Below are 20,596 nucleotides of genomic sequence, written 5' to 3'. Positions count from 1 at the left end.
GCCCGCAGCCCTACCTGGCTCCCTACTTGCAGGTGTGCACATCGTAGATGCGGACGCACTCCTGGCAGCTCACGTAGCAGCACCAGTGGAAGATGCAGTGGCATTTCTCCTTCCGCTTCTCCGTCCTCGTGTTGTGGCCGCGGCCACAGCACAGCAGGTCGCAGCCATCGATGCCGTGGGAGGTGACATTGCAAGTCCGGTCCCTGGTGCCAAAGGAGCCCGTCTCAGGGTTGGGCTCGCAGAAGTTGGGGGAGTTCTCGTAGTAGACCAGGTCCCTCTCGGTGGGCGGCTTGAACAGCGCATACTTGGCACGGAGGGTCTCCACCCAGCCGCGGGATTCACGGTGCTTCTCCACCACCATCTCCGAGGCACTGTCGTACTTGTCCTTGAGGAAGTCGCCGATTGCGCGGAAGTCGGGTTGGGCCCACCAGCAGGTCTTGACCTCGCAGCTGCCGGACAGCCCGTGGCACTTGCACTTGAGGTGCATGTGGTCCAGGATGGTCTGGGGAAGAGGAGTAGCTGCTGGCCCCCAGCACAACCTCACCCGGGAGCACATCTAGGTCCTCCCGCTCTGCCCCCGCCCACCCCATCCCTGGAACCTTCTCTATTTCTACTTGGGGGTCAGGAAGAAAACAGATTGGAGCTGAGGTACGGACCTAAAGAATGATGACCATTGTTTCCCTCCCCCTTCATAGCCCAAGCATTGGCAGAAATCGCAGCCATTTCTCAAAGCTGTAGGAGATAGGGATTGTGAACCCCATTTAATAGATGGGGAAACTGAGGCCAGGAGCTTAAGTGACTTGCCCTAGGTCAAACAACCAGAGGAAGCTGTGGAGGCTGAATTCAAAGTCAGGCCCTCCCGTCTTCATGGTCCTGCCTGGGCAGCCCAAGTGCACCAGATGGGCTGGCGGGGACCTGCTCCATGGGGTCTGCCTCACTCCTGAGCTGACACATCCCCTGGCAGGCGCAGATGGGGAACAGCCCAGAGAGAAAGGGTGAACGGACGGGTGATTGTGGGGGTGGGGTGGGGGCCAAAGTTCTGCCAAGGGGAAAGAGGAGAGTAGGGAGCCCGGGATGCACGAGGGCCACTGGAAGGGCAAGGTGGGGCGGGGGCGAGGCCAGGCAGGAAAGGCAGGGACACGGTCTGCAAAGGGGTACCAGGCAGGGTCGGGCGAGGGCAGCCGCAGCTCACCGTGCGGCCCGCCTCGTTGTTGTGCTTGTTCATGGCCGAGCGTGCGTCTGGCCTGTTCTCGCGCGCGTCTGCGAACTCCCGGGACACGAGCACCCCGAAGTCGGCGTCCTCGCTGCAGCCGCCCCACTTCCAGCCCTCGCCAGGCGGCCCTTTGTGGTGCGAGTCGCAGCCGCAGATGGTGGAGGTGCCCTCAGCACAGGAGCGCGTGACGGCGAAGGCCACACCCGCAGAGGCGATGGCATGCACGAAGGCCGACTCGCGGGTGGCTGCGGAGAGGGCAAGGCTCAGGCGGGGTCCTGCCTCGACCTCCCCAGCCGGGAAGAAGGGCTCGCCAGCCCCGAGGAAAGAGGGAGGAGTCGAGGTACTCTTCCCACCCCCTTTGGCTGGCCCAGCCTCTGAGGTATCCCCACTTTACAGATGAGCAAACTGAGGCAGAGGGCAGCTAACTGCTTAACCCAGGGCCCCAATACCAGGTACTGGTCAGAGCCAAGCCTGTCAGAAGCAGGGGCAGAAACTGTAGCTCTGGCCGGTTGCTTTAGAGGTGAGGTGGTCCTGCTTCATCCTGGCCCCAGGCCCCCTACCCTCTACCTGCCCCAACTCCAGAGACTGCAGCACAGGCCTGAGCCCTCCCCATCCTGAGAGGGCCTGGGGCCTGCAGGAGGGAAGCCTGGGAACCTACTGCCTAAACTACCCAAGTCCACCCCATCCCCCACCTAGATGCACTTGGGCAGACCCTTTCCTTTTCTGAGCTTCAGTTACCCTCTTTGTAAAACGGGTAAAACTTCCCTTTGCCACCAGAGCTCCTGACCAGGAGGAGAGTGGACCCAGTCCCATGCCCACTCCCTGCCATGAGGGGAGAATTCTTTGAAGGAAGAGGAGAACTTCTCAGGGGTGTCCCCCAACTTCAGGATCCTGATTACCACCTTTGGGCGCTCAGTATGCACCATATTCTGCCCTTCAGGTTCTTGATCTTATTTAATCCTCTTAACTAAGTGCAGAAAGTCTTAACATAGGCCCATTCTACAGATGCAAACACTGAGGATTAGAGGGCCAAGGCCTGGGAGACCTGCAGCCCAACTCTCCGGACAGGCGAGGAACCCAGGTTGGGCGGTGACCCGCCTGAGGCCACGCAGGCCGGCTGGAAGCCAGAGCTCCCATGCCAGATGCTGAGGGGGATCGCCGCTCTGCACACAGCCGGGAAGCCGGGTAGCCTCGCGGGCCACCTGCGGAGGAGCCGCCCGACCCGCTTCCACGGACGCCCCGCCGCCGCACCGAGCCCGCGCCGCCCAGGCGGACTGAGACCGGGGGGTGGCCGAAGCCCAAGGCTCCGGTCCCTCCCCTCACCCCAATACCTCCCCAACGCCGCCCCGCTCTCCTCGCCCCCGTTCCGGCTCCCGCCCTCCCCGAGGCGCCCGGGAGCGGCGGCGGCGCCGAGGGCCAGCGTCTCGCTTCCGGCCGGGCGCGCGGTCTCTCGGGGCGGCGGCGGCGCCCGGACCCCGGGCCGCGCTCGGTTCCCAGCCCCGGGGACGCGGGGGCGGCGGGGGCGGGGCGGGGATTAGCCTGGGAGCGGCGCTGACAGCCCCGCTGTGCCGGTCCCCGTCCGGCGGGGCCCGCTGGGCCGCTCAATCCGCCTTTGTTCGCGCGGTGTCACACCGCATTACCCGCATAATGCGGCCGCCGGGCCCGGGCCGCCGGGCCGGCCGCCACCGCGTAGCAACGGGCGTCTCCCGCGGCCGGGCCGCGCCCCCGGCCCCGGCGCCGGCCCGCGAAATCCCCATTGAAGCGGCGCCCCCCGCCCCCGCGCCGCGCCGAATGGCCAGAGGGCGTGTGAATGGCGCGGCGGCCGCAGCGGGCGCGGGGCCGGGCCGCGCGGTGGGGGGCGGCGCTCGGGCCCCTTTCAAGCCGCCTAAGCCCCTCCGGGCCGCCCGCGCCGCCCCGCCCGCGGAACGCGATCCCGGACTCCCCTGCGCCCCGCCGTCGCGGCCCGTCGCCTTCCGGCCGCCGACCCCCGCGGCCTCCACCCCACGGGTGCCGCGCGAGTCCCCGGCCGGCCGCGGCCCCGCCTCCCGGCCCGCCAGACCGTGGGGAGCCGGTCCCGGGCTCGGCCGGCGGTGCGCGCCCCGGGCAGGGCGCACCCCATCCCCGCGCCCCCGGCTCTCAAAGCGTGTGTGTGGGGGTCGGGGTGGAGTGGGGTGGAGTGGGGTGGGGTCCGGGGGTGCAGAGATGAACGCGTGGCGGCCCGCGCGACGCGGGTGAGGGACTTCTTCCGGACCTTCCTCGGCTTCAAATTCCTCGAGGTTCTGACTTACTACCCAGCTCCCAGCCCCCGCCCAACACAGAACTGCCCTCTTGCAATTCAGAGATGAAGGCAGGTACCAGAACCTACAACGTGATGGAAAACATTTAACACAGGCGTGGATGGGTAATAAGCTCAAAGGCCCGATTTTCATTGCCAAATGTCCCAAGAGGGTAAGAGCGATCAGAAGGCGAGTCTTGCTTTTGGGGAGCGCGTCTAGACGCCAGGCTGTTTGATTAAGCGCTACCTGGCCCGAGGTGGGGCACCGGAAGGCGGTGAGACTGACACACCGGGCAAGATCAGGTTTGAAATGCAAACCGCCGCCACTTGGCCCCAATTAGAGGCCAAACCTTTTATGTAAACAAGGAATAATTAGCTTTGGTAATAGAAGCGTAAACAGAATCATCATCCATTGATTCGCTAATTGGTCTTCTGTCCCTTGACAATGGCCTGTAGGTCAGACAGACCCAGCATACCTGAAGCCCAGGTAAAGGGGGACTGCCTACTAAAAGGTAGGGTTCAGTGCCCCCATCCCCCACTCCCCCCATCAGATCCACCTGGCTCTCAGATACCTTTTCCTTCCGGCTATAAATATAGTTCTTGTAAGAGAAGGGAGGGCCAGGCTCACCAGTTTGGGTGGCAAAGCCCCTGGGGCGGGAGGGTTCAAGTTTCTGCTGAAAGGGAGCAGTGGTCCCAGGAGGCCTGCTGGGGTCATCAAATCCCGGGATGCAGCCATTCCTTAGAGTTGCCCATCTTCAACCCAGAACTCTCCAGCCCCAAAGTCCCCTTCTTGGGAGCAGTCGCCCCCCTCCACCATCTCTCCCGGTCATGCTTGAGGTCAAGTTGTGTGAATGCCATTCATTTCAGGCACCAGCCAATTAGACTCCTGGTTTGCAGGAGGGCAGGAAAGTTCCCCAGAGGCCAGCCGGCCCTCGAGCCCCTCCAGAGTTGGTGGGCAGATCCCCCATGCAGGGGCATGGGGGCCGGCAGAATCTTTGCACTGAAACGCTTGGGGGCAATGCAATGCCACAAACACCAGTTTCCTCAGTTCCAGAATTTTCTATATGGGTGGGACCTAGAGGTGGTGGTCCCCCAAAAGCTAGATTTACATAGCACTTAACACAGTGGTGGGAAAATGTCACAAATGTCCACAACAAAGCCTGCCCCACTCCACTGTGCCAGCCAGGTGTGGGGTGGGGAGGAAGGCCATGGCCTCCTCTGCCGCCCTAGGATCTCAGGATATGGAGCACCTCAAAGCTGCTCAGCCCCCAGCAGCACCCGGGAAGGTGTGGCAGGCAGGGGGACAGTCTGGGTCAGTCCAGAGAGGGAGTTGACCCGCTTCTGGGGTGGCTGCTGGTCCTGCCCAGCTTTGTGGTCCTCCCCTGGGGACCCTGGGCTGGGAGCTGAGGCATCCTGAGGGGGAAGGGTCACCAGGTCCTCCTCCCCCACCCCCGGCAGCCCCGCCCCCACCTGCTAGCCAGCCCAGAGACAGTACCTTTGTCCAGGACGGGCCCGAAGATGGCCAGGCTGTCGTCTATGGTGGTGCAGTTCCAGCGGCGGCCCCGGAACTGGTGCTGGCACTCCTGGATGCCCAGTTTCACGCCCTCGGCCACACTGGGCATGATCTCGATGTAATTCCGGCAGAAGCGCAGCTGCTTGGGGACCAGGCCCGGGATGGAGCCGCAGAGCAGGGGCTGCGAGCCCAGGGATGTGTATTGCTGGCCCAGGGCCAGGGACCTGCGGGCAGACACAGGGTGGTGGCACATGGCCCATCAGGGGCCCTTTTTCTTCCTCGTGAGCCCTCTGGGGTGGGTGGAGCCATGGAGGGCCCCTGGGTCAGCCCGAACCCAGACCCGCCAGCAAGCTGGTGCCTCAGTGTGCTCCCTGCCCCTGTGGGGCAGATCTCCAGCCCAGCCAGCAGCCCTCTGACGGGGGCATATCTGATGTGAGCGCAGGGACTCTCAGGGGCACATCGTGAAAAGAACTCTGGACTGGAAAGATGGATTGGGGGCTCCAGGTTAAATCCCTCCTAGGCTGTGGGCCAGTTGCCCTGATGGGCCTTGACGCGGTTGGCCTGGACAATCTTGCACAGAGTCCGAGTTTCTGGGGCCACACAGACTCCAGTGACCCATGGGAAGTAACCCAAACCTAAAGCGAGGGAGGTGGCAGGCTTGACCCCAGCTGAAGCAGAGAAACAGAGAAGCTCCAGTCCCAGCAGGGAATTCATTACATACGTGTGTGCCTTAGGTTTGCACATGCACACGTGCGTGCACACGCACACACACTGCCCATGGCAGTGTTTCTTAACCGCCTCCTCCGGACGCTGCCTGCCCAGCCAAAAGCCCCCAGTGCCTCCCTAGGGAATCAGTAGCTTCTAGTAAGTCCTCTGACCTTTGTCCCCTGGGGCCTCCATGACCATCTTGGCAGCTTCCTAGAAGTTTCTAGAGTACCATCTTACCTCTTACCAGAGACTGGAGCTTGGCTTTGTTTCCAGACAAGTGGAGCTCAGTGTCAGGAGGGAGAAGATCCCAGATCACACTCTGCCGGCCAAGTCACCTTACTCTCCTAACCCTCATTTCTCAATCAATATCCTGTAAACCTCTCAGCATTATTTTTTTTTAACAGACTGCTTGGACATCAGGACTTTAATTTTTTTTAAAGGTTTTATTTTTATTTATTTATTTGTCAAAGAGAGAGAGAGCAAGCACAGGTGGGGGGGCCGTGGCAGACAGAGGGAGAAGCAGGCTCCCCGCTGAGCAGGGAGCCTGACATGGGACTGGATCCCAGGACTCTGGGATCATGACCTGAGCCAAAGGCTGATGAACCACCTCTCAGCTTTTTTAGCAGAAAGGAAGGTCTTGTGGGGAGCCGGAATAAGAGTTTAAAATACTAGAAAACCAAGGTGCTGCTCTTCCCACTCTCTCCCTCAGCCCTGGAACAGCAGGAATGACATTTTGCAGGAGAAACTGAGAAAATGATCTGAGGGTCTCAGTGGACTTGAAGGTCAGTTGCCATCAGCCCTGTGATCAGGGACAGTGCGAGCTGGAAGAAGGGTTGCATGAGCCCCACCTCCTCCCCCTTCACACCCATAACCAGGCTCCAGTCCGGCAGTGACCTCAGTCAAGTCCCCCACACAAAGAGATGACAGAAGCCTTGGGAAGAGGGATCAGAAGACCCCAAATGCAGATCAGGAAAACACAGACACATCTGCACAAGCTTCCTGGACTAGACACAAGGCTTGAACTCAACGCCTGCTGTTTATCAGCTCTTACGTGGCTTTGCCTGTAGATTCCCGATCACTTCTCCAAGGCGGAGAACATCACTACCCCCCACCCCAGACCAGGAAGACCAGGATGCTGGGGTTTAGGGAGGAAGCTAGTTGCTCAAGCTTTCCAATGCCAGGCCTGTGGCCGAACACAGCATGCTCGCTGGGCTGAGCCTTTTCCTTGGGTTTGCTTCCCTCGATCCTTAGAACAACTGTAGGATGTGGAAGGGGGTGTTACGGCAGCCCTGCTTTTGGGCGGCGTGGCCTCGCGTTCTGAGGAACCAACCCAGACTACAGAGGGGCTAAGAAGTGGCTCATTGGACCCCATTCCCTCTGACTCACCCATGGATCTCTTGCCTCACGAAGCATGAGTGGGTCAGCCCAGAGCCCCCATGAGCACACGGCACACAGCCCCCGAGGGGGCCCAGGGACCATTCTCTCCTGTCCCAACTCTGTTTACGCTCATAAACAGCTTATCACAAGAACGGTGAGGTTCAAATAGCCATCACTGATTACATGATGGGCCTATTCTAAGCACTAATGTCTATCGCCTTAGGTAATCCTCCCCGAACCTCATTATCATCATTATTATCCCATTTCCTAGATGAGGAGACTGAGGCCAGGAAGCTAAGTACCCTGCCCCAGTCTGCAGGACTGCACAGTGTCAGAATTGAACCTCCCTCCCCATTCAGGCTGTCTCCTCATGTACTCCTTTTTCTTTTCTTTTCTTTTCTTTTTTTTTTTTTTTTTAAGACTTTAATTATTTATTTGAGAGAGGGGGACAGAGAGCACAGGTGGGGAGGAGAGAAAGAAGCAGACTCCCCACTGAGCAGGGAGCCTGACGTGGGGCTCAATCCCAAGACCCTGAGATCATGACCTGAGCTGAAGGCAGACGCTCAGCCGGCTGAGACACCTGGGCACCCCCTCCCCACGTGCTCTTAACACGGGCCTCGAGCCCCACCCCCCAGCTGTCCCAGCAGCTCTGAGGTCACCCCCGCAGGAATCCGCCCAGGGTTCAGGGTGGAGAGTCAACACAGTGCAGAGCAAGCGGCGTGGGGGCAAGGCTCCCTTGGGAAGAAGTCCGGGCTCTCCCCACTCCCTCCTCTGACATTTAGCACCTGATGCCCCAGAGGAGGACAGTTAGAGAGGGGAGCTGAGACCCGATAAGGGATTCTGCCACCCCTGTCACCGCACCTGTGTTTGGTCCTGAATGGGGTGGTGATTCTCAGCCCCCTCCCCGTCTCCTGGTCTGGCCCCTCCCTGTCCCAGAGCAGCATGGGAAGACCTGGCACCCACTTCCCAGCCTCAGTGTCCGTCCCTTTGGCCAGAGCCAGTCTCCCCAGTGTCCCCACCATAGCGAACTCAGTCCATGTCCGGGTCTGGAGGTGTGGACCGCCCCTATGGTGGCCACGCTTGCCATCAGCTTGACCTCCGGCCCCCATAACACACTGATCTGGACCAGTCTGTCCCACAGTCACTTCTGGCACCAGGGGCCCTGTCCCATGTCATCCCCCATTATTGGTCTGCCCACCAGCCAAGGCTCCGAGTGCCCCGAGGCTCCAGCCTCCTTTTGCCCAGAGATGCGCATCCTCCAAGACTCTCCTCCTTCCTAGCTCTCTCCTAGCCCCTTGGCAGGCCTGGCCCCCTCAAGCTAAGCTGAGTCCTGGACTAGAATGAGAACCTACAATAGGAGCCCTATGACAGCACGAAGCCCATTTATACAGGTGAAAAAGCGAAAGGCCCACAGAGAGAGGTAGCTTGCCTGTGGCTGGCCACCGCAGAGAAGGGAGACTGAGGAGTGGGGATGTCCTTGCTGGCTCTTTATTTCCACCTGGCGAGGCTGCTTCTCATCCCAGCCCTCCAAGGGGCTCTGGCTCCTGCTTTCACCAGTCCCCTCCCACAGGGTCCAAGGTGGGCCTCCCCAGCCCAGCAGAAGCCCCGAGCCCTGGGCACTGGCTGGCCACAAAGGCCACAGTTACTCCCCAAACTTCTCCCAACAGGGAGATACCTCGTTCCCTGCCCCTCCTCTGAAGGACACCAAGTCCTTCCTACTGGTCCTCCTGGATGACTGTGGCCTCTCCTCCAACACAGGCAGATTCCCTCTTGCCCTCCAAGGTCACATGCAACGCCAGCAATCATAACAGCAACCGTCTCCTTCACACGTCGCATCTATTATCTCAACAGATTTTCACAACAGCTCCCACTGGGGGCATTGCCGCCTCCATTTCAGAGGAGCAAACCAAGGCACAGAGAAGCGAGGCACCTTACACAGGGCAGTGGCTGAGCCAGGATTCAACCCTGGGTTTGTCGGACTCTGAGTATGATACCCTCTGAAAACAACTCTGGGCATGAGAGATGATCTCTTTTTTGTTTGTTTGTTTGTTTTGCTTTTAAACATTTATTTATGTATGTATTTGAGAGAGAGAACAGGAACGGGAGCATAAGGAGAAGCAGATTCCCCGCTGAGCAGGGAGTACAACACGAGGCTCGATCCCAGGACCCTGGGATCATGGCCTGAGCCAAAGGCAGATGCTTCACCAACTGAGCCACCCAGGCGCCCCAGAGATGATGAGTTCTTTCCCCTCCCACCAAACCCGGGCTCTACCCTGCTGCCCGGGGGCCAACGCAGTGTGTAGCCTAGAGGCTGGGCTGCCCAGCACAGACCCGGCTCTGCTGTTCCCTTACTACTGATCTCAAACAATTCACTCAACCTTCCCCTGCCTCAGTTTCACCTGAAACTATTATGTCTCACCTATAAGAGACATAATAAGAGGAAGGAATGAGGAAAAAGCGTCGAGCACAGAGGAAGCCGTGTTTAGAGGCTGTCCCCAGCACTTTGTCCCCTTGTCCCGTCAGTAACCTCCTGCTTCCTGTCCTCCCATTCCTGACGTGACAGAACACACCAGAATTTCTAGAGCCCCTTCCCATCTGTTATTGGGAAGGATACCAAGCTGGCCCTTTCCTCGGCAGCTCAGTCCTAACTGGGGTGGTTGGACACGGATATTTGTGACCTGGCTCAGTGTTAGAGGTAACCCAAAGGACCAGGGCATGGGGATATTCCCAGAATGCTCCATTCGAGGGTTTCAGCTCGGCTCTGAACATCCTGCTGGTCAGGAGCAAGGCCCCCTGGGGAAGGGACTGAGGAGGCCTCGGCGGTGGGACTGATTTCTGCAAGATAGCTGCCCTCCGCCACACATGGCCTGGCACCCCTGACCCTAAGCCTGCTCCCCGCAGGAGCAGTTTCAGGTCTGAAACTCCATCACCACAGATGCATCAATGTCACGCACAGCGCCTTGTCCCCATTATGACATGTGTGCTCCCCCGGGGGAAGTCACACAGTGGGCCTCGTTCTTCGTTCTTCCTCCCCTAGTGCCAGCTCCGGCTGCTCTGCCCACCCACCGCCTCTCACCCCTCCCCGCCTCTGTGCGCAGTGAACCCTCTCCCGCCGAGTGCCTGTCCCCGGCCAGCCCCTGGCAAACATCTTTAACCCATTGAGCCATCCAGGCGCCCCCTTGGCAAACATCTTATCCATCCTCAGAACAGGACTCCTAGAGGGCACCTGGATGGCTCAGATGGTTAAACATTTGCCTTTGACTCGGGTCATGATCTCAGGGTCCTGGGATCGAGCCCCGCATCAGGCTCCCTGCCCAATGGGGACCCTGCTTCTCCCTCTTTCTCCCTCTGCCCCACCCTCTCCCTCGGCTCATTCTCTCTCTCTCTCAAACAAATTAAAAAAAAAAAATCTTAAAAAAAGAAGATAGGACTCCTGGGTCACCTCTTTTCTAAAGACTCTCATGGGCTCCCAGACAGAACTGAGGTCTCCTGTCTCTGTTTCTTTCCTGCACCCTATTCACACCTCCTATCGCCAAGTGCTGGATTCATTTGTTTCCAGTTCGATCTGGCTGTGAGAGTGGGAGCTCCTTGGGGACCGAGGGGGCATCTCCTCCGGTTTCCCCAACACTTTGACACCCCCCACACGTGTGCGCACACTCAAACACACGCGCGCGCACAGGCACACTTGGTCTACGAAAGGGCCAGGCACGTGACAGGTAGGAAGGAAGGAACCACTCCTTTCCCAGAAGGCCAGCCCGATGTCCCCTGTCTCACAGCTCCTTCGCCTCACTCCCCAGGAATGCTGGCATCCGGAGCTCTCGCCTCCACACAGGACAAGACTCCTCGGTTCCGCTGAGGAAGTCCCTACGGTGAGGACCTCGGGCAACAGCAAGGCTCCCCAGGGAGGCAGGGACCCCGCCTGGCACCGGCAGCTGGTGAGGGGGAGAGCAGAGGGCACCGCCAGGCCTGCCCAGCTGGCCAGGGGCTATTCATAGCCAGCTCCTGGCCCGGCCCTGCTCCAGGGCTCTGCCACCCTCCCCCGAGGACAGCTCACCCTCCACCCCAGCCACCCACCGCCCAGCTGGGCTGAGGACAGACAGGGACAGCCGGGCAGGGGGAGAGCAGTCTGCTCGTGGACTCCTCGGTGTTGACCGCTCAGAGTGAGATTCCCTCTCCCGGGAGGCCAGACTCCAACACACAACGGCCTTGCAGAACTCCCGTAGCCACCTGGGTCCTTACCTCCCCACCGCGACAACATCCCTTTATCTGTCTCCCGAGGACCAATGAGGGCCCGCGCCGCTAGCCAGGGCACAGATAAAACTTCTAACCACGGATGCAGGTCAGCCTAGATGCTGACTCAACTTCCACATCTATCACATGGCCAGACACTAACGCGTGTCCTGCACCGGGTGGCCTGGCCAGGGACGCTGGCACTGTCGGCCCCGGGATCCTGCCATTCCCCCAGCATAGTAGGATTTTAGAGATGCGGGGCGGGGGGGAGGCATCTGGTTTGGGGTGGTTTGTATTTGGTAGCTATTTTTTTCCCAGATGGAATCATACACAACCTTCCCTAACCCCTCCCTGACCAATACACAAAACCAATAAGAAGAAGGACCTGTTCCTCTTATAAAGATACACATAGAATTAGCGCAGGATCCAGGAATTCTCGAGTGCCCGAGAGAAGTGAAAGCGGTCATGTCCATCAGTGTCAGGGCTGCGCCATTCGAGAGAACCAACAGGGGGACACAACAGAACATGACCTATCCATTCCATGGAATGTTACCCAGCCCCAAAGAGGAATGAAGTTTAGACACCTGCTACCACACGGATGAACCCTGACAACGTGATGCCGAGTGACAAAGGCCAGTCAGAAAAGGGCAGATATTGTAGGATCCCACTGAGGCGAGGTACCCTGGAAGAGGCGATTTCCTCACCACAGAAAGCAGAGTAGCGGTTACCAGGGCCTGGGGAGTGGGAGAGAAGTCGGTGCTGACTGAGTGTAGGGTCTGCCCTCACCCCCGCCCCTCTGCAGGATGAAACCTGAGAAGCATGGGTCTAGTCTAAACCCTTCCTTCTCTAGTTGGGAAGACTGAGGCCCGGAGAGGGTCCCAAGTCACAGTCACGTATGGAAGATGGGTGGGGACACAGCCCAAGGAAAGTCTCCCCTTCTCCTCCTTCCGGTCTTGGGCGAGCTCCATGGCCAAGCCTCCCCGAGTTGTGCCTTTCTTGGAGTCAGGAAGGTCCTCACCTTTCTCCAGGGCATGGCTCCGTGTCTCTGCCCGCCCCAGACAGGGCTCCTGTCATGGGTGCTGAGAGGGAGGAAGGAGACAGAAACCACTTCCTCTGCGGTCTTCTGTGCCTCTCTCTCCTCCAGAGTGGCCCCATGTTTCTGGAAGTCCTACAGTAATCCAGGGCTTGGTACTCTACCTGCTGGCTCCTGAGCAGTACTAGGCAGGTGCCCTCCCTGTTCCTGGGTCCAGTGGGTCTTCCACAACCGCCCACCCCGCCCCCCCAGCCTGGGACAAGACAAAAACTTCCAAAAGGAGAAGGAAAGGCTTGAAAATGGACAGGACGTCCAAGAACCCAGTGTTGGTTTGGCAACACAAGGTTACTCCCTTTCCATTGAGGTCAAGAGGCCCTTCAGGGCTGGCGGAGGAGCCTAACAAGTTCAGGGGCACATACGGACTGGGGGAGGCCAGGGGAAGGGCCTGGCGCCCCGACACATCTAACTCCTGGAATGACACAGTTATAGCCCAGAATAGCAAGGCCATTCCTGCTCCCGACTAGGGCCACCCCGGTCAGGACGCTCTGGGTCACCCTGGTGCCCTGGCCAGGAGCTTGCGACAGGGCAAGACAGACCCAAGTCAAGGTGCACAAGTTACAGCTCTCCTGGCCCAGCTGCTCATCCTTCTGGATCTCGTGTGGGCCCCCCCCCCCCCGGTGCTGAGCACGGATTCAACCCCACCCCCAGGTCAGTGCAGGCCAAGGCTCGGGAGTCACTTTTCAGTCCAAAGGGGCTCCTGTGCTCCCTCCATCCACAGAGCAGGCCTAGAGACACCCCAACAGACGCCCTTCGTCAGGGAGCACCCTCGCTTATGTATTGGAAGGGAAGAGGATGAGGAGGGTAGAAAGGGTCCGTGCACTGAGTTGGGACCCTGAGACCAGAAAGGAATCAATAAAGAAACAACTCTAAGAGCTTCTGAGCCCAGGGAGGCCCAGGCCGCCTGCGGGCTCCCCATCTCAACTTAGTCCCAGCCAGCCAGCCAGCCGAGGGCCCCGGGAGGGCAATAAGCATGAGGAGTGGATGGAGGTGTCCATACTGGGGAAAGCAGGTAAACAGAGTCATCCCCCGCCTAGTCACTCAACACGCATTTAAGTGATGACTCGGAATCTGGCAGAGTGCCAGGGGCCGGGGACCTGGAGAGGCCTTAAGCCACACCCACAAACAGTCCAGATCAGGACGCATCTGTCAGTTACAGACTCACAGCATTCTTCCAGCACCTACGAAGTCACGGTGCCGGGAGTGCCGTGAACAAGTGACGGAGCATCCCGAGGCCCTCGTAACTCACAACCCAAGTCACCCCCACGCCAGAGAGCGTGCCGTCAGGGCCGAGACATCCAGGAAGGCGGAGGCGAGAGGGTCTCAGCCAGTGGTGATCACGAAGGCATGGCTGGGGCTCCTCGGGAGGTGCTGGGGTGGCAGGGAAGCCACAGGCATGAGGTGAGAGAGGGAACCGCAGCTGTTCCTACCCGGCTGGAGCCCAGAAGCTGTATCAGGAGCAAGGAGAGGAAAGGGGCCCTCACTGCCAAGCTTCATCCTGGCAACCTGAGCAGCCATTGGAGGCTCCGGAACTAGACTTTGGAGATATCAATCTATTAGACAATATCTAACTGCAAAATGGGCCCGGGGGGAGTGGGCACTAGTGACCCACAGCTGGGAAAGGGAGGCTAGTGTGACAGCTGATGCTAAGGAGGGTGTCAGGCTTGGCTGCACCTTACAACCCCTGGGGGGCACGTTCGTGGGTCTGGGGTGCATCCCCTATGCAGCTGGGGCGCAGCACCACCCATCTGGGCTCGAGGGGCCTGAGGCTGTGGGTCTTGGGACAGAGGCCTTAGGTGCAGAGAGGAAGTAAGGATGGTCACAGGGACACGAGAGGAAGGAGGAGAGCATGACCAAAGTTCTAAGCCAGGGTGACCAGGAAGATGGATATGATGTCAACAGAGAAAGGGACCTTAAGAGATGAAGCAGGTTTGGGAACAAAGACAAAGATAGTTTGTGGGGCCGAGGAGACCTCCAGGCACCTGAGTTCAGATGGTGCTGGGAAAAGATAGAGCCTAGAAGTTCAGATTTGGGAATCTGTTGGAGCTGAGAGCTGAATGACACTGGAGGCCTTGTCCCTCCCTGGTGGGCACATGGTAGAGGGAGAGATAGCCAGGAAGCCTCATGGTGTGGGCACAGGATGCCATGTGCCAAGGGAGGAGCCCCAGGAATGTGGGGCACTCCTGGGAAGGGAGGGCATCAGCAGGGGGTGGGGACATCCTATCAGATGGACCTCACACTTCAGGCCAGGGAATGGAGAGGGCTCTCCCAAAACCGTGCGGGAGGCAGGTCGGTTGGGCTTCACTCAAGCCAACACTGGCACCAAGCGCCCACGTCTGGCTTCTGTTTCCCGGTATTTCTGCTGAGGTCCCCACGGAGGCGCGGCCAACATACTTGGACAGAGTGAGTCACCACACCCTTCCTTTGCTCTGGTCTTTCCCTCTTCTACTCTTGTCCCCACCCGCCTCCCTGGGTGAAAGCTCTGAACATGCACTAAGCCATCAACCCTTACAGGGTCCCTCTCTGGGCCCATGGGTGGCACCTCCCAGTCCGACCCTTCTCCTGCTACCTGGGACCCACAAGGGTAGCGCTTTCCTCTCACCCGGGGACACGGCTCCTAGGCCTTTTCCTCGGGTTGGCTCAGCTGAAATCTGGGCTTTTGGACATCGGTCAGCCTTTTCTAGACCTATCACCCTGTAGTGTGTGCCCAACGTCGCCATGAGCATGGCGGGAACAGGAAGATGGGAGACTGGGTATGGGTGTGAGGGAAAGGGGGTGTCCCAGGCCAACTGTCTATACCACCACGAACAGGAAACCCACACATCCCCCAAACATAAAGCCAAAGTAAAGAACCATTCCCTCCCCCATTGGGCAGCACTTCAGATTCACCGTGAGAGCCCAAGAAGGGTCTTTCTACCTTCCTCTCTCTCCCTAAACTCTCCAACACAACTCGCTGGCCCTACTGGCCAAGTGGTCATGTCTATATTCAGCGAGTGACTTGAACCACTGCCTGCCGCCTTCTCGAGGTCCCCTTGCAGGGCCAAGTGGGGCCTTCCGAGCACACACACTGAGACAACCTGAGAGCCCAGAGGGGCCACGGCTCTGGGCAAGTGTGGGAGGAGGAGAAGGGGTGGGTGGTGGACGCTCCAAGCCAAGGGATCAAAGACTGAGTCCCAGTCAGAGGGAGGAGGTGGAGGTGCTGGCCCTGAGCTCCATCTGCCATCCTGTCCCAGAGCCCTGTGGGGTGTTTCTCTGGGGAGGAGAGGGAGGGAGGAAAAGGCGGGCGGCCTCGGCTGGAATGTTACAGCTTCTGTTCTCCAAAGCAGCTCCCAGAGCGCCTGGCCTGCGGCTCCCGGCTGATCTGATAAGATGTGACAAGACGGCCTGAAAAATGTTGAAACCTGTAAAATGTTGAAACCTGTTTTTTGTTGTGTTGTGAGCCTGAGAGGTTTATTTATTTATTTATTTATTTATTTTTTTCTCCCCTCCTCAATTTCATAGGAAAGTGGAGTTGATCGGAGTGGAGAAGGGGAGGCGGGCAGGAGAGAGAGATCGTCCCCGTCAGCTAAATTGGGAGGCAGGGCTCAGAGCAGGATGGTGAGCCCTGGGGAGGAGGAAAGGAGAGTGAGAAGTGGGAACATGAAGGGGGAAGAGCCTGACAGAAGTTGGGGGTTGGCCGGGGAGAAGGTGAGGACAAGGGAGGGAAGGAGCTGCTGTGGCTCTGACCCGCCGGCAGCTCCAGCCTGGGTCTCCTGGGGGCTGTGTCCTCCCTCAGCACCCCGAAAGGACAGTGAGCTGAGGGTCCCCTCCTTCAGTGCGGGTGTTGGCCCAGGAAGACTCACTGTGGGACATGGAAATGCCTGAGCCCAGGTGGGTGTCCGGAGAGAAGTGAAAGGGGGTCTAGGCCCAGGGCCTCACCCCTCAGACTCCCCAAGGGTCTCCCGAGAGGCGCCAAGGCCACAGGTAGACGAATGCTCACAGGGGACTGCAGAGGGGAGACTGGTCCCCCGCTTCCAGGTCCACAGGCTTTGCTGAGCAATTTAGGGCCCACGGCTGAGCCCAAATGACCTCACCCTTGTTCAGTGGGGTCCTGTGCCTCCACAGCTGGGAGCTGCAGCCCAGCCTCTCCTCTCAGACACGCAAGGGGTTGCCGCGCTCTCCACAGATGAGGCGACGGAGGCCCAAAGACATCAAATGACTAACCTAGGGTCACAACACTCCTGCCTACCGGTTTTGGGCGACCCTCTGAACGTTCCCTCAGTGGGTCCTGTCTCCCACCGGAGAGATGCAAAGCGTTCTAGAAACCGTGGTGGGACCAGGTTGTCTCTGGAAGTGCTCCCTGGTACAAGACAGATGCTTGATAAAGTCCTGCTGAATAAAAGTTTCTGCCCAAGGAGTTTCCCCTACTGGTCTCTGGCTAGTTGGAAGGGGGCGGGGAGGGGCACAAGATGCCCGAGGAAGGCTTCAGAAGCATTCTGTAAACAGCCGCCCATGTCCATTATTCAATCACGCTACTGGGCCATAGAATGTCAAAGATGAGTGGGATCTTGGGCTAATTCATTAGTCCCCTCCCTCAGGGGAAACTGAGGCCCAGAGAGGCAGGGTGATTTGTCTAAGGTTCCTCCACTGGTTGGAGGCTGTGTAGGGGTCAGAGCCCAAGCCCTGTGACCCCAGCCAGATCTCTGTCTCCCTTACGCCGTGCTGTTCCTTCTCGAAGCCCTGGGGTGGGAGGGACCTGGTTCAGTACGCATGCATCACGTGCCTGGCGTGCATAAGATGTAACCTCCACACTCCTCAGAGGCCCCCACCCTGGAACAGGACAGACATCCCTGCAGGTGACCACGGGAATGGCACAGCGTGAGCATGGAAACCACAGGGGATGGGAACGCTAAGGGAGAGAGGCTGACAGCCAGGAGTCCGTCTTCAAAGGGGTCACCTTTGAGCTGGGCCTTGCAGACGAGTTCAACTTGGACACCTGTGACTCCCAGATCTTGGCCACTTGTTTCTTCCGCCTCCCCTTCCACCAACCAGAATTCTGATTTAAACTTTTCCTAAAGCATGTGCATCGTTAGCGCCTTTCAACTGGGGACACTTCTCTGCTTCTCTGATCCTCCAGCCCCCAAGTTGCATAAGGCAGAGGTCAGTCTCCCATTTTCCAGGTGGGGAAAGGCCCTATACAGTTAGGTTGCTTGTTTGGAGAAGCCGCGTCTGCTGGTTCCCCAGGCCAGGATTTTTCTGGGTTCGCACACTCCTTTACCCTTCAGGCCAGTTCCAGTAAAAGACAAGACAGAGCCTGCCTAGCCCTCTTGTTCGCTTGGAACTCCTATTCATCCATCAAGGTTTGATTTTTAAATTCCCCTTTTAATGGTCCAGTTTGAACTGCTCCCTCTGGATAGTCCCCAGTTCTTATACATGCCCAAGGGGAGCCTTAAACACATCCCACTGAATTGTCCGTTGACTCTGTTTTTCTGCTAAAATGGAGTTTTTTCAGAGGATGAATTACTTTGCTCAGTTTTGTATGGTGGTCAGAGTGTCTGGCTCCCCCCAGGCACACGGAGCCCCCTACCTGACTAGCACAGACAGTCTCCTCGCCTTCTCGGGTCCCACAGGCCACTGGCAGGCCCAGCTGAGGGCAAGGGATGGCCTTCCTGGCTCTCTGGGCCTTATTAAGCAGCTGCTGACTCTTCCACCTAGAAATCCTTTGTTTGACTCCTAAGAAGAAGCCCAGGAGAGACCACGGAAGGGAGAACCACTTGGCTGGGAATTCCTTTTTACAGCAGCTCCCCTGGGCTCCTCTGCAAGCCACGGGCTTGGTGTGTATCTTCACTCAACAAACACATATGCTGGGCCAAGCCCTGTGCTGGGCGCTGGGAACAGAATGGGAGGAGGGGCACCCCTCGTCTTGCAACTCCCAGCTAAGCCTAGGAGCTGCCCCTGGAAACCCCACATTCCTCCCCTGCTGGGGAGGACTCCAGCCCACCCTGCCTCCCCCCAAGACAGCACGGCTCACACACTGGGGAAGGCCAGGTCCCGAGGACCTCACGTACCTCGATCACCCACTTACCCTCCTTTACACCCGCTTTCGGAGGACGGGGGAAGAGCATTTACCAGCTGGTGGCTACTAGTCAGGGATATGGGCCGAGGCTCTATGGCACTTAGATCTCTGGGGGTGGTTTTGAAAACTACAGACACCTGGGATCCACGGCCAGCCCTGCTGAATCAGACTTTCTGGGGAGGAGTCCAGAAAACTAGATCGTTAAAAACCTCCCCCAGAGTGCGACTAGATGGCAGCATGAAATGATGCAGCGTGAGGCTCCTAGCCTCCCGCAGGAAGTTCTCTGGCCAAAGATGTTTAACCTCAGTGTCCTCAGGCTTTGAGAAGTAACTGTCAGCTGTCAGGAAGCACCAAGGATAGACGAACCAACCAAATGACACGAAGGGGAAGCAACCAGACAAATTAAGAATGTGGGGCAGTACACAGAGCTACAGGACTGAACTTCCCAGAAGCTCCTGTCACTTTAAAAAAGTGGGGGGGGGGCAGGGGAGAAAGGGGGATGCCTAAGGTTAAAATAAACGTAGGAAATGTAACAATCAAATAATTGGAGCCTAGCTTGAAAATCCTATCTGGGAAGGCATTGTGAGGATAACTGGGGAAATCTGAATCATTAGGAATCATGATTAATTTTGTTAAGTGGGGAAATGATATATGGTTAGAGGGGTTAATCTTCTACTTTGAAATACAAGGGTGAAAAAGAGTCATGATGACTCTCTTTACTTTGAAAGGGTGCAGCCCAAGCAAACCGGGCCAAACTGGGGGCGGAGGTAGTTTGTGAGGGGCAGGGGGAGGGCAACTAGGGCAAAATGTGAAACTGTTGAGCTAGGAGGTGCGCATATGTGGGCTCCTTGTACTATTTATTCTGTTTTTCAGATTCACAATTTTCATCATAACACTTCAAAAGAACGATAACTATAAAAACTCCCACCAACTAGGGACTTCTGGTCACAGCCTCACAGGGCTCGAGCCTGAAACTCTGGACCAGGCCGGCTGAGCTCCCCAGGTGCACAGAGCCTGGGACAAGGGCAGTGCGGGGAAGGTCCTCACAGCCACCGGGCTCTGGGGTGGGGAGCACCTCTTGCTCCCTGGAGTTCAAGGATGCGCATTCCCAGGAGCGCATTCCCAGGAGCGCACCAGGTCCTCCTAGGGAACCCCCACAGCCATGGAGGGCTCAGTGAAACAGCTCTGCATGGTACCGGCACTTCCCCACACTGTTTAGGGAGGCTCCACGCAAGTTCAAAGCCACGGCTGCCCCTCCCTCTCGTCCCAGTCCCCCATCTGCAGGCAGAGCAGCCTGAGCAGAGCCTTAACATCTTCCCCTGTGTTAAATCCACTAAATTCACGGGTCCTGAGTGCCCCCGCCAGCTCCTCCGCAGGGCCCTTCCCTTCACTCCCTCTGCGCTGTCTGCTCCAGGGGCTCATTGCCACAGGTGCCAGCCCGGGTTTTGCAAACATCTACTCAGCACCTGTTAAGAGCTGTATTCCAGGCCCACCGCAGACCTCTGCAGGACCTTGTTAAGTGTTCCAGCACTCGGAGGGGCGGATCACTGCTTCTCAGCCCTGGCTGCGAGTCAGACAGCCCCAGGGGGAACTGACAGCTGCTGGTGCCTGGGCCCCACCCCCAGAGAAACAGATTGAGCAGGTCCGGGTGCCCCCATTTCTCTGTGTTATTCCATGCTAAGGGGAAGAGGCAGGGTGGAGACTGTCCGAGGTCACAGACGAGGCTCAGAACCCGCCCAGGATGGTGGTGGGAGAGGGTGCCCCCCCACTCCCTGATCGTCACCCACAGGGGCCCCACCTCTGTTGCTCCCACAATTAAGCCATGCTTTCCAGCCGCTGGTGTTGTCCACTTTCCTCTGGTGAAAGGAGCCCTCCCTCAGTCTCCCCTTCCCGGGCTTGCAACAAATCTCTTCTTCACAGCAAGGGAGACAAACCATTTTTGACCCAGCAGCAGCACATCAGTCAAAAGTGTGTGGGCGTGCCCCTCCATTCACACACGCACACACACACACACATCTAAACTACTGGCCAGCCAGCACCATGCTCAGATTTTATCTGCCTTACAAAACACAGGCTAACGGACGGACGCAAAAAGACAAGACAAGAAGTCTATTTCAAGAGAAATTTCTTCCCCC

General features: G+C 58.3%; 1 protein-coding gene across 2 annotated transcripts in view; it reads right to left on the bottom strand.

Annotated features, from left to right (window-relative positions):
• WNT3 (Wnt family member 3) overlaps positions 1-20,596 on the bottom strand; it is a 47,459-nt gene that overhangs the window by 5,502 nt on the left and 21,361 nt on the right. For both annotated transcript variants that reach the window (XM_045080827.1, XM_004772450.2), the window contains exons 2-4: positions 4,984-5,225; positions 1,193-1,458; positions 15-502 (exon numbers count right to left, since the gene is read on the bottom strand). In XM_045080827.1, the coding sequence (XP_044936762.1) occupies positions 23-502; positions 1,193-1,458; positions 4,984-5,225 (988 nt within the window). In that variant the 3' untranslated portion in view covers positions 15-22. The remainder of the gene's footprint in view (positions 1-14; positions 503-1,192; positions 1,459-4,983; positions 5,226-20,596) is intronic.

The sequence above is a fragment of the Mustela putorius genome, unplaced genomic scaffold (genome assembly GCF_011764305.1).
Source record: "Mustela putorius furo isolate JIRA1106 unplaced genomic scaffold, ASM1176430v1.1 tig00000487_pilon_pilon_pilon, whole genome shotgun sequence".
Classification (NCBI taxonomy): Eukaryota; Metazoa; Chordata; class Mammalia; order Carnivora; family Mustelidae; genus Mustela; species Mustela putorius.
Note: the sequence above shows the minus strand (reverse complement) of the source record. Positions and strands in the feature narration are given on the sequence as shown.